Raw genomic sequence first — 16024 nt, forward strand, 5'->3', positions numbered from 1 at the left:
CTCGTGGATTCGGCAGGAGCCCAATGCTCCAGGCAAGGGCCCTGGTGACTTATTTCACAAAAAATCATCACCACCCCCGCTCCGGAGTCTTAACAAGTGAGGCGCTGCCAATACCACAGGCGTTGCCAATACCTTTATTGTTCCTGGCACTGAAATCCCAAACCCATTTTCCCACTGTCCCATCCTCTGCTACCCCCAAATTCAAACTCCCAGCATTCCACGCGGAGAAAAACTACAACTCCCAGAAAGCTCGGCGCTCAGGAGGGCTCTAGAGGTTAGAAGCTGATGAATTTTCAAGATTCGCGCGCTCATTTGCTATTGGTTCTCAAGGAGGCGTGGCCACGGGAGGTCCATGGCGGTGATTGGCCGGCAGTTCCTGCTGCTCAAGATCCCAGAGGAGGCGGCGGAGTCTGCGAAGTTCACGGTGCAGGGCATCATCTGTCACAGGACCCGTGAGGCTGAGGCGCGAGCTACCCAAGGGCAGGATGAGGGGAGGATGGGAAGAGAAGCTTTCGAAGATGTCCCCTAAGAGACGGAAGAACACAGAGTTAAATTCTGAAAATGGGCGTGAGGGAGGGCTGAGGCTACCTCACGCCGGAAGGAAGGAAAAACTAACACCCAGCAACTCCTGGAGCAGGGTCCCCTCGAACGTGACTCTTGGAGTCCCCAGGCATCATGGGAATTATAGTTCAGAATGAAAGGTCACCGTTGCCTGGAAAACTGGCCATGTACTTGGGTTCTTGAGTCCGCGAGGATGAAAGGAGGAAGGGCTAGGAACTTTGTTTCACAGATTCCTTAGAGTTGAGGGGCCTGAAGCCTGGCCTCTTAGGTGAGGGAGGTAGGCTGTGGGGGCAAAGAGGCTGGAGGCCTGACCCCTGGGAAAAAATAAGGGGCTGGGGGCTTTATCTGCTGTAAGCTGTGGGAGAATCCTATATCCTGGAATCCAGCACTTAGATCCTTAGATCCAGGGGGAGGAGAGAGCTAGGAAGAAGGAGGATTTGGGGCTATGGACTCCGAGGTCCTGAGGACAGAGGAAAGCTGACCACCCCGATGCCTCTGTCCATATTTCTCCTCACCTGTGTCCACAGCATCTCGCTCTGCAGGGGGAGGATCCCAGGCAGGTGGAGGCCCGCGGCCAGGACCCAGCTGGTAGTGACTGAGCAGATGGTGCAGCTGAGCAGGGGTCAGTGTAGGGTGGTCAGTTCGTAGGCTGCTCCATGAAGCCTGGTAGGAAGACAAGGTGAGAAATCTACAGTCATTATGGGACAGCTGAGAAATCCTAAGTGGAAGGCCCTCCACAGGGGGCATGGATGTAGTGGGTAGAAAGTGGTATCTCTGCAATGTCTTCCAAGACACTGTGAGGCCTGGCTATCACCAAAGTGAAGGTGGGGAAGGGCCTACTCTCAACTTTAAAAAAGAAAAATGCGACTTGCTTCAGAATACACGAGGAAGTAGAAGTAGGCAGTTGTGGAGAAGGAACAAATTGACCATTAGTTTATGTTATTGTGTGCATACATGTTCATCATATGTGTTCATTTGACTGTGGCCACTTTTTGTATCCGTTTGAAAATTTCTGTACCTAACCTAGATCTAGGCAACAGAATCATCAATGTGATTAAAAACAGACTGAACCCAGATTTCCTGGCAATTCATTACCTTCTGGCAAACCTCGGTGCCTCAGTTTCCTCACCTGTAAATTAGAGAACAAGAACTACCCAACAGGGTTGTTATGAGGATTCAAAAAGGCAAGACTGTAAAGTACTCAGAACTCTGACTGGTGCTTATTAAGTACTCTATAAAAGTTTGATAAATAAAAGTAAACAAATGAAATCAAGTGACCTAGCCTACCTGATTCTATTTTTTTCCTCTGAACAAAATTGTCAGTTAAAAACCCGCTTCACAAGGCTTAATCAGCATTCAATGAGAAGGGCCAAACACAGTATCTCACATTTAATTTATGTTCAGTGGATGCTTTAAATGTCACATTTCTTGTTTCCATACCAGACTTCTTGAATCAGCATGTCTAAGGGAGGGGACCCTGGAAACTATTATTAATAACTCCCACTGGGATTCAGATGTAGCCAAATTCAGATATTGATGTGGCTGGCTTCCTTCTAGCTGCCAGTGCATCATCCATGGTCTCTGAGCTGGGACTGGGAATAACATACAGCCCAAGGGGAGATGCAAGGGTAAGCCGAATACAGAGAATGGGTGAGTGGGGTTGGGGACTCAGAGATTAGGGGTCAGGAGTCACCTTGAGCAGGGAGGTACGAGGCACACACAGCAGGTTCACAGCTATGGAGAGTTTCCGGAAGAATTCAGTGGCAATGTCACCCAGCCCAGCCCCCTGCAGCCAGTCCAAGACAAGATCCAGGTTGGTTCGGATTTGGACAGCTCGGGACCATTGATAGAAAGGTCGGCCTTGACCTGTGGAGGAAGGGTATGAGAAGCAATGGATGCATGGACCCTGCCCTCCTGCCTCCCAGACCTTTCCAATCCTTCAGTTTGGGATCTGGAGCACACTCTCTGGAGTCCCTAAGGATGAGGCCTAAGCCTGTGATGTGTCTTAACTGACACAAGTCTCAGTGGGCCCTATCTCTGCCTCCCAGCCCCTTTCCAGTCCAACCCTCACCTCGTTCCATCAGTGAGTTGAGAAGGGATGCATTGGAGAAGAAGAACAAGTAGCCAAAAGTCTGAGACACAAGGTCTGGGTGCAACTCGCACTGGCTGGTCAGTTCCAGGGCTGCTTGAAACACACCCAGGGTAGGTCTCAACCCTGGAGGCATGGCCCCCAGCTCAGCACCAGGCCCCGGCAACTCTGCTCCAGCTGTGAAAGGGTTACTATCCAGGAGAGCAGGCAGCGTTGAATACAGAGTCTGAGGAGATACAGAGATGCAAGCAAGAGATTGGACTACAACTCCCTGGAAGCTTCAGGGTAGTAGAGCATGAAGATACTAGGGAGCTCCACCAAAAGCTTCTGGGAATTGCAGTCCATTCTACTTTCAACACACTAAAGGTCTCCAATAAACAAATTCCTCCTTTCCAAATGGGTTCCTAGCATTCATCAGGCCTGGGATACCTCAAGTTTAAGAAAGGCTTTTTAGAAGTGTCTTGGGTATTTTAAGACCACCTCTGGTACCTTACGGGGACCTGTAGTTCTCAACAGAGACAGCTCAAGGAGAACAAAGGACATCGAACAAAGAGGCTCCCTTCAATCAACGGTTTATTTATCCAGAATTCCCGAAGGAAAGGAAAAGAATGGAGAGTCAGGAAGTGGGAGTGGGGTGGCAGTTAGCCAGTGGAAAGTGAGATCAGGCCAAGGACAGGAAATGAGGTCAGAGCCAAAGAAGAAACAAACCCACACTTGGCAGGGATGTACAGGAAGTAAAGCCTTGGAGGAAAGAGCTTCACAAATCAAGGCTGCTCAAGAAATATAGAGATTATCTGTCTCAAAAGTTCCCCTTTCATTTCAGAGATAAGGAATCAGGCTTATCATAAACAAGAAACCCTGAGAATTCCAACAAGCAATGTTAAGTTCAAGAGTGGTGGCAGGGGCCTGGGGCAGAAAGCAGGTCCTGCAGGATGGGCACTCCAGGGAGAAAAAGGTTTGTGACTCAGAAAAGGGAATGAAGGGAATTCCCTGGTAATCCAATGACTAGGACTCTGTGCTTTCACTGCTGAGGGTATGGGTTCAGTCCATGGTTGGGGAACTAAGATCCCACAAGCTAAACACTATGGCAAAAAAAAAAAAAATATATATATATATATATATATATATATAAAGTTTTAAAGGAAAAGAAAAAACATTTTTTTTTTTAAAGAAAAGGGAATGAACTCAAAGCTATAGGAAGTGAGGTCAGCAAACACAGAAAGGCCTGCTTAAAGAGGTTTAGTGTAAATGACAGTGCCTACTCTATTTGATATTTATCTATCATCTATCAAACTTATCAGTGACTTAAGAGTGGACTTAGAAAACAGGAGCTTGAGAAAGCAGTAATGGTGATATAGCCAGACCGCAAAGTCAGCCGATCTAGAGAGGATAGTTGCAGAGACAAGAAGTCAGAAAGGCAGGAAGTGATGTAATCTCAAACAGGAAGCAATCTCAGAACAGCAAAGTAGGGGGGTGGCCTGTGGGTACATGGGAAGTGATGTCAGAGAAGCAGGAAATCTTCTTAGGTCAAATAGGAAGTGACATCAGAACAATGTGATATAGTTCAAACAGGAAGTGATGCCATGCCAAACAGGAGGCATACCTTGGTGAGGTAGTAGACGGACTGCTGGAAGGTACACATGATGACCTCATCCAGGAGGACCATTGCCTCATCACATAATTCCAAGTCATTGCAGAGTTGTGGATCTGAAGACAGGCATTGAGGTGAGGAGAACCAGAGGTTGCCAGGCAGAAACCCAGGTCCCCAGGTGCAGGAAATGGCTGGGGGTTTGGACAAATATGGGCCTGGGTCGGGGCTCACCTTCCTGGTCGGCCTCCTTCTCCATCTCTAGCACCTTCTCCTGCACAAAGCTCAGTAGCTCTGTGGTGTTGGCCATCCACAGCATGAGTGGCCGCAGCTCCACAGACACAGTCTCAGGGGTCAAGGGCACCTCAGGAACCCCCTCAGGGTGGCTGGGCAAAGGGGAAAGGGCCTGTAATCATTGCCAACCCCCACCATAATGTCCAAACCCAGAGATCTGGGCCTAACTGGGGACAGAGTCCAACCCTCATTTCACAATTAGAAAAGTTGAGTCCCAAAGAAACTTGCACTAAAACATGCATGGAAAAGTGAACATAGAACTGGCTGCAAATCCTCCTGACTGCTACATCCCTCTCGACCCTTCTCCCCAGGGTTACTCTTACTTTTCTGGCTGACGGTCTCCAATTTCCTTAATCTTTTCCTGTGGAACAGTAAGATCAGAATCAAGGTGAGGGGGATGAGGAAGAGAGGCCATGAGTTAATGCCCTGGTTTTCCTTTTGACAGAGACTCTCCTCACTTTTCAAACAGGCTCTCATCTGTACAGCAGAAACTAACACAACATTGTAAATCAACTATTTTCCAATAAAAAAAATTGTTTTTAATGAACTCTGATCCTCAAGTTTCAGAATAATCAGTTCTCTTCTTACCTTTTAAAACACACACCCCTATGATTATAAGTGGTCTGTCTGCCCCTAGGTCTTCTTCTGCTCAAATGGAGTTTCTTCCTACCCCTCAAAATTCCCTAAACCTTTTCTCTAACTAGGGCTCAGCTCAATAGGATGCACCTCCCCCCCACACACTCTAAATGGTTTCTCCCTAGCATATCTATTTGTTGATCCTATGGATTTGCTCTCCACGGGCTCCAAGAATGGTCTCGCCCACTATGGCTCCAAGCTTCAGGCCCAATGAGCTCCCCACCTCACTTCTCACAATGGGCTCTTTGAACTTTTCACTCAATGCGATCTCTAACCCCACTCCATCTCAGAGAATGGTTTCTCCCATTATCCCACACCTGCAAAGATAGGTACTACTGTACTCCCTTCTCTTCAAGCACTGTGGATGAAATCACAACTACCAGCACCCCTTGGGGCCCCTTGCCCAAGCCCCTCCCTCTCCTGAAGCATCCTGGGAGATGTAGTTTTGTTCTGCCCAACTACGAAACTAAGGTTCCAGATGGCAAGAGGAGGCTGGGACAGAAGAGCCTGGACGGCGGTTGGGGGAGCTCACCCAGACAGTCTCCTTGATAAGACGGGCCAGGCGACCCAGCAGGCGCGGCAGGTGGCCCAGCTCCAGCTCCCGAGCTGAATGCTGCACACAAAGCGCCAGCAGTGTGGCCGGCCCCAAGGGTGGCAGGTCCCCGGCGCCAGCGGCCGCGGTGCGCACGATCTCGCCCAGCAGCGCCTCCTCTTCGCGGGGTCGGAAGCGCAGCACGGGCTCCCGGCCGTCCAGGTAGGCCGCCAGCGCCTCGCCGCGTTCCTGCAGGCCACGACCGCACAGGCGGCAAGAGAAGGCCCAGCCGGGGCCCGGCGGCGTGGCCCCGGGGCGTGCGGGGAGCCACGGTGGTCGCGCCGGCCCCGAGCCCCCAGCGCGGGGGTCCTTGTACATGAACAGGAAGTGCTCGCCCAGCCCCAGCAGGTCTCCCGGATGCAGCTCGGCCTCCCGCAGCAATAGGCACCCATTGTGCGTGACCGGGGCTCCCCGGGATGGGCGCACCATCGCCGGGGGCTCAGGACCCGCGCGCACTGTGCAGTGACGCGGAAGGATGTCCGGGGCGTTGAGAAAGGTGTCCACATACGGGGCTGGGGACCCACCGCGGGCCGAGGAGTTCCCACCTCGGCCAAACACGTGCTGCTCCCGCGTCATCACGTACACCACGAAGTCCTGGAGGAAAGTGAAACTGCACTAAAGGGTACTACTCCACGAGGAATGGATGTTTCCAAGGAAATACCTTCCCCACAATTGACTCTCCCGTCAACCTCAATCTCTTGAATGAGCACTTCCAAGGATATCTCCTGGGATCCCAAAGAACTCACTAATTACCTCCCACCTCCCATGAGTGGACTCTTCAAAGGCATTTCCTATGGTGAACTGTCCCGTAAGTCCATCCTGAAGACTGGATAGGAGGAAACCCCTTTCTTGACAGGGGCTCTACCATTTCCCTCCCTCAAAGAATGATGCTTCCCAGCAGATCTTTTTCCAATGGCTTCTCCCATCTTCTCACCTCCGCTGTAAGGACTCCTTCAAGGCAGTCCCTTTTTACAGTGGATTCTCCCATAACATTCAACCCCAAGAATAGATGCTTACAAGGACACCGCATCCCCATTACTAAAATGGACCCTCCCACTACACTCACCCTCAATGGCCCGTCCCAAGGAAACCTACTTTCTCCTAGGAACTCTCCCATTTCCCTACTCCTGGTCCCGCATGCCCGTCATGCCACCCCTATGATGGAGACTTTCAAAGACATTTCCCCTTCCAGTAATAGCTACTCTCAGTTTTCCGAAAGCAAGGATACCTTTAAAGAGACTTCCCTCTCAAACAAAGGTTTCTTCCATTATCTCCAGCCCATGAATGTACACTTCCAAAGAGACCCACTTTCTATAATGGACTCTCATTTTTTTCCCCACCCCATGATGAATTCACTTCCAAGGAGACATAATTCTACAGTGGACTTACTTGTTCCCCACTCCCCCCACCCCCACCATGATGGAGCATTCCAAAGGCACTCTTCCTCCCATCAATGGATGCTCTGAATATTACCATCCCCTAAAAGAACATCGCCAAGGAGATCTCCATATAGTGGCACTTTAAGTAACCTCATCTTATAAATGGATGTTTTCAAAGAGACCCTCTTATAATGGAGTGGCCCATTTCATCCACTAAATGAAGAAGTGGATTCCAGAAGACCTATTCCTAAAAATGACTCTCCTATCTGCAGCCTATAAAAATGGAAGCACTCAGTCTGACCCCCTTCCTAAAGTAGACCCTCATTCACATCTGAGAAAATAGGAATCCCAATAGTCATAAACCCCCTCCTACACTGAACTCTCCCATTACCCCCACCTCATAAATGCTCATTTCTAAAACCCCTTACTGGGTTTCCCTGATGGCTCAGTGGTAAAGAATCTGCCTGCCAATGCAGGAGACACAGGTTCAGTCCCTGATCGGGGAAGATTCCACTTGCAGTGGAACAACTAAGCCCATGGCCTATTGAGCTTCTGCTCACCTATTGAGTTTGTGCTCTAGAGCCCATGAGCCTTAGAAAGATGGTAACGATAACCCTATATGCAAAACAGAAAAAGAGACACAGAAGTACAGAACAGACGTTTGAACTCTGTGGGAGAAGATGAGGGTGGGATGTTTCGAAAGAACAGCATGTATATTATCTATGGTGAAACAGATCACCAGCCCAGGTGGGATGCATGAGTCAAGTGCTCGGGCCTGGTGCACTGGGAAGACCCAGAGGAATTGGGTGGAGAGGGAGGTGGGAGGGGAGATCGGGATGGGGAATACGTGTAACTCTATGGCTGATTCACATCAATGTATAACAAAACCCACTGAAAAATAAAAAAATTAAAAAAAAAAAAGAATACTGGAGTGCGTTACCACGCCCTCCTTCAGGGGACCTTCCCGACCCAGGGATCGAACCCGTGTCTCTTACGTCTCCTGGTCTCCTGCATTGGCAGATGGGTTCTTCACCACTTGCCAGCACTACCTTCCAACAAACCTGAGGCTAACGCGACCCACGGAATTCTGGGAGTTGTAGTTCTGTCGCCCATTCAACCAAAGAGTGGGACATAGGTCTCTCTCTGTAGGTTAGGCTGCGCTTACCTGGGCGTCCTGGTAGCCCTGCAGCAGCAGGAAATAGGGGCGGTTGCTGGGGGCCTGGATGAGGCACTGCGTCAACTGATCGAAGTCGCCGGGGTCTACAGGTCCAATTTGGGCGTCGGCTGCCCCTGGGGCCATGCTAAGTGCCTGCTGCCTGCGCTCCTGCTGCCGCCGCCGCCGACCTTGCAGACTGAGCTCCGATACGCTCCGCCGCAGGGACAGGTTTTCCGAGCGCTCCTTGCCCCCGGACCCAGCCGGAGTCCCTGACCCAGACCCCGGGCCGGGACTGGCCAGCGCCGCCCCACCGGACGCCGCCCGGGAGCGGTTCTTCTGTGGCCGCCAGGAGGGGGCGCCTGTGCCTGCGGAGAGAGATGGAGAGCGATGAGACAGACTGGAAAGAGACAAAGGGAGAGACACACTTAGAGAGCTAGAGATTATAGACAGTTGGCTGCAGTGAGGCTGCTTCCCATATTTAGATTTTTGCATATGCTGTTCCCTATGCCTGGAACACACTTCCTGCCTGAGTCCTACCTATCTTGTGACTTCAACTCATAAATTCATTTATTCTTTCAGTTGGTATTTTTTGAACCCGTGCTATGTGCCAGGCACTGTTCTAGGTGTTAGGAACTTTGCGATGAACTGAGAAGATCCTGCACCAAGGGAAAGAGAAATCACTTCCTCTTGAACACCTTCTCTTGACATTCCAAGTCGAAGCAAAGAAGAGCCGTGCTGGGCACTGTGAACTTTGTTACACGCAGCACACTGACACCTAACTGGTACCCAGTGGAAATGAGCTGAATGAGTGAATTGATGCGTTTCTCACTGGGCTGTGAAATCTAGGAGACGGGAACCTCACTTGTCAATGTCCCCATTGTACTCCCCAAGGGCCCTAGGTAACGTGTGGCTCACAGAAGGTGTCCAGGGAATGCTTTTTGGGGGGATGTGTGTGGAATAACGATGGTTATAATCGCCATTCTTTACTTAGCAACTGCCATGTGCCAGTTGTTTTTTCTTAGTCGCTAAGTCGTGTCTGATTCTTTGTGAACCAATGGAACGTAGTCAATCAGGCTCCTTTGTCCATGGGATTTCCCAGGCAAGAATATTGGTCGTGGTGGTTTAGGCGCTAAGTCGTGTCCGACTCTAGCTACCCCGTGGACTGTAGCCTGCCAGGTTCCTCTGACCGTGGGATTCTCCAGACAAGAATACTGGAGTGGGTTGCCATTTCCTTCTCCAGGGGATCTTCCCGACCCAGGGATTGAACCTGCGTCTCCTGCACTGCAGGTGGATTCTTTACCGAAATGCTAGGCCCCCAGGTAGCCTGGTCCTCCGCCAATACAAATACCTCTTCATTTTTCGTGCACTGCCCTCAAGCCCCCTCTCACGGTTTGCAGCCAATCTAGCCTAAAGTCACCTGCTTCAAGGCCCACCCTTCTGAGGATCCACCCATCCTTAGACCGCGATCTAATAGCTCATTTCCTCACTTTCCAAGCCTATCCTCCTTCTAGCCTCCATTCGCATAGGCCCTGTCTCTCACGAACCAACTCAGTCTTCTAGGGAGAGGCCACCTGCCATGAGGACCACTCACCCACCGCGCGCAGTATCTCTGCCTTCCTATCACTCGATTCCGCGGCCGGGTCCCAGCATCGCAGACTCCGCCCATCAACTATGCACCTATCCCATGGGCGACGTCCCCCGGCCTAGCCCATCTGGCTGACTTAGACCCTGCCCCAGCTCCGCCTTCCACTGAACACAGCGCTTCAGGCCCCGCCCAAAACCCGCCCTTCCCCGCAGGCCCCGCCCATCACGACTCCGCCCCCAAGCCCTAGCCCGCCCTCCGCAGGCCCCGCCCCCAGAGCCCGCTCACCGTCGCCGTCCGCCGCCCCGAAGGCCTCCTGCTCCAGGCGGCGCGCCTCCTCGCGGCCGCGCAGCTCGAAACGCCGCGCCCAACCTGGCCGCGCCCGCCACAGCTCCTGCACCAGCAGCGGGCGCTCCGAGTCGCCCAGCACGCGCAGGTGCTCCGCCCGCCACTCGCCGCTGCCCACGGCGCCCGCCGCGGGCCGGCCCAGGGCGTCGCACAGCGCGAAGGCGTCCACGCAACTGCTCTCGCCGGGGCCGCTGCCGGGGCTGCCGGCCAACCCGTAGCGCTCCAGCGCCTCTGCCACCAGCTCGCGCGCGGTGGAGCGCGCCGTGGCCAGTACGCTCTTGTAGTTGGCGCCCGAAGCCAACCCGGCGCCGAAGATCTTGAGGACCCCCGGGGGCGCCGTGGCGCGTGTGGCCAGTGGAGGCTCGGGGGCCACACCCGCCGCCAGCTCCGGCAACTTCTTCTCGCTGGCCCAGCGCTGCGCGGCCCCCGGGGTCCCAGGGCCTCCCGCGCCACCGGAGCCCGTGGTTCCGGTGCCCGAGCCCCGAAAGAGCTGAGAGATGCGCTTGGCACGGCTCCCTGAGGCTCCCCCGGCTGCCTTGACCGCACCCACTCGCCGCAGCTCCACGTGGGGCGGCGGCGGGGGTAGCGGCTCGCTACTGCGGCTCCCCGTGTCCGAAGACGACGACCTGGGAGCCCGCCGGGCAGCACAGACCCAGGAGAGAGGCCCGAAAGACATGCAGAGACGGGGATGGGAGTTAGAGAAAGAGGGAGGTGGGCAGAGACGGGGGTGCGGAGGGGGGACCGAGACCCGGAGTGGGAGGGACAGACACCCAGAGATAGTGGGGGACAGATACCCACCGATGGGCGAGAGACGCGGGGTGTATGGAGATGGGGTGGGGTGGGGGTGGGGCACAGGCCAGAGGCAAAGAGAGAGGGAGAGAAAATAAATAAATAAAGGCGAGTCCCTCAGAAGAAAATTCCAAGAGGTGAGCAGGGAGGGGAGGAAGGAAGGTGAATCAAACCGCTACTTCTTATGTCCGGGTCCCCGTGTCCACCGGGCCTAAACCCATCTCCAGGCCCAGAACTCCCCTCGCTCGACCCCCCACCACTGGGCCTCACTGTCTCCCCACCGCCCACCATCTCAACTTGTCTATTCAGGACAGGAACTGGAGCCAGCTCTTTCCGGGTCCCTGGCGTTACCCAGTGTAGGGACTGGGCCATAAACAGGGGCAGGTGGGAGGCAGGTGGGGCAGGGGCTAGCGTCGTGAGGACGTGGGCACTCACTTGACAGAGGCGGCGCTGGGCCAGCGTCGCCCCAGCTTGGCCAGCTGCTTCCTGGGAGAATTGATCCACAGGCCCACCGGGAGATGGAGCTTCCCGAAGCGGGGGCTTCCGCCCTCCTTCCGTTCACCAGACAGCATGGCCCTAAGGGAGGGTGGGGAACACCCCAGCTCCTGAGGTCTCCGGAGATAGGGATGGGGTGGAGGGGCACCCGGACTCCTGAGTCAGAGGGAGGCGGGTATGGGGCTCAGACTCCAGAGTCTGGTTGGAGGAGGGGATGGGAGCCCGGCTTGTGGTTGCTGGGACGGAGGGTGGCTGGAACTGACTCCTAGGTCTGAGGAAGGGAGGAGGCGACCGGACTCCTGGGTCCCCGGTTCTTACCCTGCTTCGGGTCCCGACAGCACCCGGGGGCCCTGTCTCCACTTGCCCTGGTTGGCTCTTGACCCCGCGGCTCCCGTTCAGCCTTTGCCTCTGCCCCGGCTCCCAGCACTGGGTGGGGGACAGGAAAAGGCAAGAGGAAACCGGCAGGAAGAGCGGGGAGGGGGCGTCCTGTGAGGGGACCGGGCCTGGGGGAGGAGATCTGGGGAAGGCTGGCCCTGCCCCACTCCTTGATTCTGGAATCACATCGCCGCCAGTTGGCCCCTTCCAGGCCCCACAGGGCCCGGGGGTCCCAGCTCCTCCTTTCTCGGACAGAAGACCATCCCCAAACTTCTCTTGGGGGTGGGGGGAGACCAAAAGTTAGAATCAGTCCGAGGGAGTGAGTCAGATACTTGGACCACCAGATAAATATTTATTTTTCTCCTGGATTCTTTGATCTTTTCCTTTGAAACCCCCGAGTCCTAAACAGTCCGACTGCCAGTGCTGAACCGGGACTTTATGAAATCGACCACTTTGCCAGACCGAGAGAAAAGGATCCTGATGGGAGCACACAGAGCGGAAACAGGTTAGGTCCTCCCTGAGTGAGGACCACCCCTCCCGGCCTCCCTAGGTTTGATCTTATTCTAGCAGTGATCCAAGCTTCGCGCTCCTTAGGTGAGCCCGGCTCCCAAAGGCAGTCCAGCTCTCAGCGTTCCTCGGCTCGCAGACCCCCGCCTGCATTGGGTAGCGGGAAACCCCGCCTCCCACTCCAAGCCCTGCCTTCTTCAGTGGGCGGCTCACGCGGATAGAACGCCGGCTGTGAGCACCACTAAGCCCCAGATCAGCACCCCGAGTAGGCGTCTTTTCAGCACTTGCTCCGGCTTCGGAGTCTGTGGCTCGACGGTTGAGTGGGGGCGATCCAAAGCCACCTCTCCTTCGGCCGTCTCATCCTGAGTTTCGGTGTTTGGTGACGGTATCTCCTCCTGGATTCTTTTGGGCAATACTGACAGAGGAGGGGTAAGAAGAGATCCTGGGAGAGCGCTAAGGTCCTGCCAAGACCAAGGCAAGTTCTCCCCGCGCGGCAAGCCGCTCCAGGACCCAGGCCCTCCGGGACATAATCACGCCTCCCACCTGCTTGAAGCCGGGACACACCCAGAGGGGAGCCCCGGCCGGGTGACCAGGAGCCTTACTCGGGGCAGGAAGCCACACCCTCGTGGACTGAAGCCACACCCCGACAGGAAGTTATGTCCATAGGCCACGCCCCTGAGGCAAGCCACCCGCCTGGAACCGGGCGCCCCAAAAACTCAGGACCCTGAATCCCACTTCTCTCAACTCCGCAGCACTGACCTGTGACGTGAAAATAGATGATCGTGGCTGGACTGGATTTTATGGAACCCAGCTCGCAGCGATAGGTACCTGCATCCTTCGGACGCACCATGGTCTTGGTCAGGATGGGCTCCTTCCCCTTGGACACCAAGGTCTCAGAATTGTTCTTCCAAACCTAGACCCAAGCTCAAGGGGTCACAGAGGCCTGGGGAATTCAGGGATTAGGGGAGTACGGGGGTGAGACGATCATGGGGCTTCAGTGGGGAGGTGGGAGTCCAGGGTGTACTGTTTAGGACGTGAGGTCCCAGGGGATAAAAGGAAGTCAGACTTGGTCGGTCATAGGTCATGGGCATTGTGGATGCAGGCCTGTGGATACAGGGGCTAGGGGTGCTTATACAAGCCGGATGGACTTGGAGTTCAAGGGTAACGGGAGTTGGAGGGCCCCACCCTGTAAAAGCTGTAATCGGTCAGGCCTTGAGAGATTTTATGCCAGTTGAGCTCACAGTCCAGGATCATGTCTTCCATTTGATGGACATTGACTTCGCGCTCTGGGAATAGGGGGTTACTGTGGGGTGCTCCCTCAAGATTCTGGGTCCTCTCCCAACCCTCTTCCCCTCGGTCTCACCCCGCCTGTCCTCCTGGTCGGGCTCCAGTCTCCGCCCTCTTTAGACTCGGTCTCGCCTCTGGCTCCGCCCCTCTGGCACCAACCCCTCCGGCTGGGCCCAGCTCTCTCACCTCCGCAATTCTTAGACTTTCGACAAGCGTGAACCTGCTTCTGGCAGGTACTGCACCAGATGAGAGGCTGCAACATCAAACCTGAAAGGGCAAGATCGAAGCTGTGTTCTCCCACTGAGAGGCGGGGCTAAAAGGAGAGGGCGGGGCCGAGGGCTGGGGCGGGATCAAGAGCCGAATCTCCAAGGAGGTCAGTCAGGGGCTGGAACACAGCCCTGTAGGACATCGGCTCTAACTAGGCTCAGTAGAGAGTGCAAAAACTATGTGACCATTTCCCCCAAGAAGTCCAAGGAATATTGGAGACCCAGGAACCTCTCGACGGGGAGAATGAGACACAGACCCAAAAGAGACACTGGGTATTGACAGAGCAGGGATGGGGGATGGACGACCATTTCCCGTAATCGAGACTTACCACATTTGTTGGGACAAAAAGCTGCCTCGGAAGAAACAATAAAAAAGAGAGAGAGAGAATATGATTTCTAAGTTAAAGGCGATGAGAGAAAGGGTGAAGGAACAGGCTAGGTCTGGGGCTCTTGAATTCAAGAAAGGAAAGACATGGGCATCTGGGTCCTTGGGTCTGAGGCGGGCAGGGGGCTGGGAGAGCTGACGGATCAGAGCAGCAGAAGGCGGGGGAAAGGGACTCTAGGCCTGTGAAAGGGGAAGCCTGTGGGGCCAGACTCCCATCTTCTCTCACCCTCTTTTTGAAACTGAGCAGCGTAGCTGGCAAAGGTATTCTTTGCCAGGTGCAACATCCATAACATCTCCTTCACGAAGAGCTCACCTGGGAAGAAGCAGGCAGGCAGCAGAGCAGTCCCCACCCCCACCCTCCCGCCCCTCCCAGATGTGAGGTGCCCGAAGTTGGCCTCTGCCTGCAGAGCCTGGCATTCAGCTTTCCGGTCTTCTCAGGGTAGGACAATAAAAATGTAAAGACCACTTAACAGAATGCTGGCTCCAGAGTCCAGTACCTGACCACCAGACCAGGGGTCACCAGCAGTCGCTTCCCTGGGTTTCTGGAAGCCCTCTCTGACCCGCTTGAGCATTTACCTTTTGCATCACTATCTGTGATGCGTTTCATATCCTTCAGCAAACTCCAGGATGCCTTTTCCAGTGTGGCCTCATCTGTGGGGGGCGAGGGGGTGCCGGGGAAGAGATAACCCCCAGATTCCAAGCATTACGGTCTCATCCGCTCACCTAGTCTTAGAGACTACAGTACCCATGGGGCCAGTGGACAAGGGTAGGTCTGGTAAAAGGGTTACCCCACCCCGTTGCCTTCTGGGAGTTGTAGTTTTATTACATAAAATTGCAGTATAAAATGAAGGGGAACTGTATTTGCCAGCCCTTGGAGAACCCGAGAATCTGCATCCCAGCCTTTTCCATTCCCGAACCCAGGAGATTCCGCCTTCAGTCCTTTCTCTCCAGCACCTCCCAGCGACCCTAGCCCCAGAACCCTTCCTTTCCCAGGATACAGGAGTCGATCTCCGCCCTCACCGACAACCCCCATATAGGAGTTCTCGTCAATTGGCAGGTCCTTGAAATCTTCCACTGCCTGCTTTATCTTTTCCATCACTTTTTTGTGATGGCTGGCCTCCAGGTGGCCAGGCAGGTAATCCATCTCCAAGGAGTTTAGCGCCTCCCTGACCTTTGGATCGCAAATGACACAGCCCCTGGCAGGAAACAGGCAGCCGGCCAGAGTCGCCACCAGGAGGGGAAGCCCCCGCGGCCCCATTGCGACCAGAGCGCGCAGTCCGTGCCGAACTCCGGGGAGGGTCTTCTTACCCCCACCCGAGAAGGTGAACGCTAAATGGAGAGAAGCCCTTCCCCGAGACTAACGGAGCCCCAGTTGGCAGGGCGCACACTTCTCATTAGAGAACCGAGGAGTCTTGAAGCACTCTACGCCCGACCTTGACTCCTGTTGTACCCTCGAACACGAGGGTTCGCTGAAGAGCCCACGTTCTGACAGCTTTTAAGAGAGAATGACCGAGTCACGTCCTTCCAACTCTAATCTTTTCCCACGACTAAAATTAAGAATTTTGTTGGGCGTGAGGGTAAGGTTGGTTGCGTGGTAGAGAAAGCTCTTGATTGGGGTCACAGTCAAGGTTTGCTCCTTACTGGGAACGCCCACAGCCTCCTCCTCCCGGCTACCCACGTGAGGCCCCAGATTCC

The 16024-nt window shown here is 54.4% G+C and overlaps 2 protein-coding genes across 3 annotated transcripts; both read right to left on the reverse strand.

Moving 5' to 3' along the window:
- Positions 1 to 119: 119 nt before the first annotated feature.
- Positions 120 to 11969, reverse strand: RASIP1 (Ras interacting protein 1). Its single transcript, XM_065926459.1, has 12 exons — positions 11828 to 11969; positions 11450 to 11590; positions 10166 to 10851; positions 8305 to 8660; positions 5701 to 6354; positions 4856 to 4893; positions 4473 to 4624; positions 4254 to 4357; positions 2633 to 2876; positions 2255 to 2427; positions 1077 to 1224; positions 120 to 525 (listed from the first exon to the last, which is right to left on the reverse strand). The coding sequence occupies exons 2-12, from the start codon at positions 11584 to 11586 to the stop codon at positions 326 to 328; spliced, it is 2892 nt and encodes a 963-aa protein (XP_065782531.1). The 5' UTR covers positions 11587 to 11590; positions 11828 to 11969; the 3' UTR covers positions 120 to 325.
- A 406-nt stretch (positions 11970 to 12375) lies between these two features.
- Positions 12376 to 15752, reverse strand: IZUMO1 (izumo sperm-oocyte fusion 1). Of its 2 annotated transcripts, XM_065926460.1 has the most exons (8): positions 15350 to 15752; positions 14906 to 14980; positions 14556 to 14642; positions 14274 to 14294; positions 13865 to 13945; positions 13577 to 13677; positions 13151 to 13304; positions 12376 to 12806 (listed from the first exon to the last, which is right to left on the reverse strand). In XM_065926460.1, exons 1-8 carry the CDS (start codon positions 15585 to 15587, stop codon positions 12601 to 12603), a joined length of 963 nt encoding a protein of 320 aa, XP_065782532.1. In that variant the 5' UTR covers positions 15588 to 15752; the 3' UTR covers positions 12376 to 12600. The 2 variants fall into 2 exon arrangements, 1 of the variants encoding a protein (XP_065782532.1); XR_010661738.1 differs by lacking the exons at positions 13577 to 13677; positions 14556 to 14642; positions 14906 to 14980; positions 15350 to 15752 and having other exon boundaries at positions 12695 to 13304; positions 13865 to 14415.
- Positions 15753 to 16024: the final 272 nt, after the last annotated feature.

Source organism: Muntiacus reevesi, chromosome 2 (assembly GCF_963930625.1).
Source record: "Muntiacus reevesi chromosome 2, mMunRee1.1, whole genome shotgun sequence".
Taxonomy (NCBI): Eukaryota; Metazoa; Chordata; class Mammalia; order Artiodactyla; family Cervidae; genus Muntiacus; species Muntiacus reevesi.

Excerpts from the sequence above, each read along its gene's own strand:
- RASIP1 (XM_065926459.1), bottom strand. The coding sequence starts at position 11,586 with ATGCTGTCTGGTGAACGGAAGGAGGGCGGAAGCCCCCGCTTCGGGAAG. Across the intron at positions 2,428-2,632 it reads CAACTCACTGATGGAACGAG|GTCAAGGCCGACCTTTCTAT; the intron begins GTGAGGGTTGGA and ends CTTCCTCCACAG. Across the intron at positions 1,225-2,254 it reads CTCGTACCTCCCTGCTCAAG|GCTTCATGGAGCAGCCTACG; the intron begins GTGACTCCTGAC and ends TCTTCCTACCAG.
- IZUMO1 (XM_065926460.1), bottom strand. The coding sequence starts at position 15,587 with ATGGGGCCGCGGGGGCTTCCCCTCCTGGTGGCGACTCTGGCCGGCTGC. Across the intron at positions 13,678-13,864 it reads AAAGTCTAAGAATTGCGGAG|AGCGCGAAGTCAATGTCCAT; the intron begins GTGAGAGAGCTG and ends CCCTATTCCCAG. Across the intron at positions 12,807-13,150 it reads CATCTATTTTCACGTCACAG|TATTGCCCAAAAGAATCCAG; the intron begins GTCAGTGCTGCG and ends CTCCTCTGTCAG.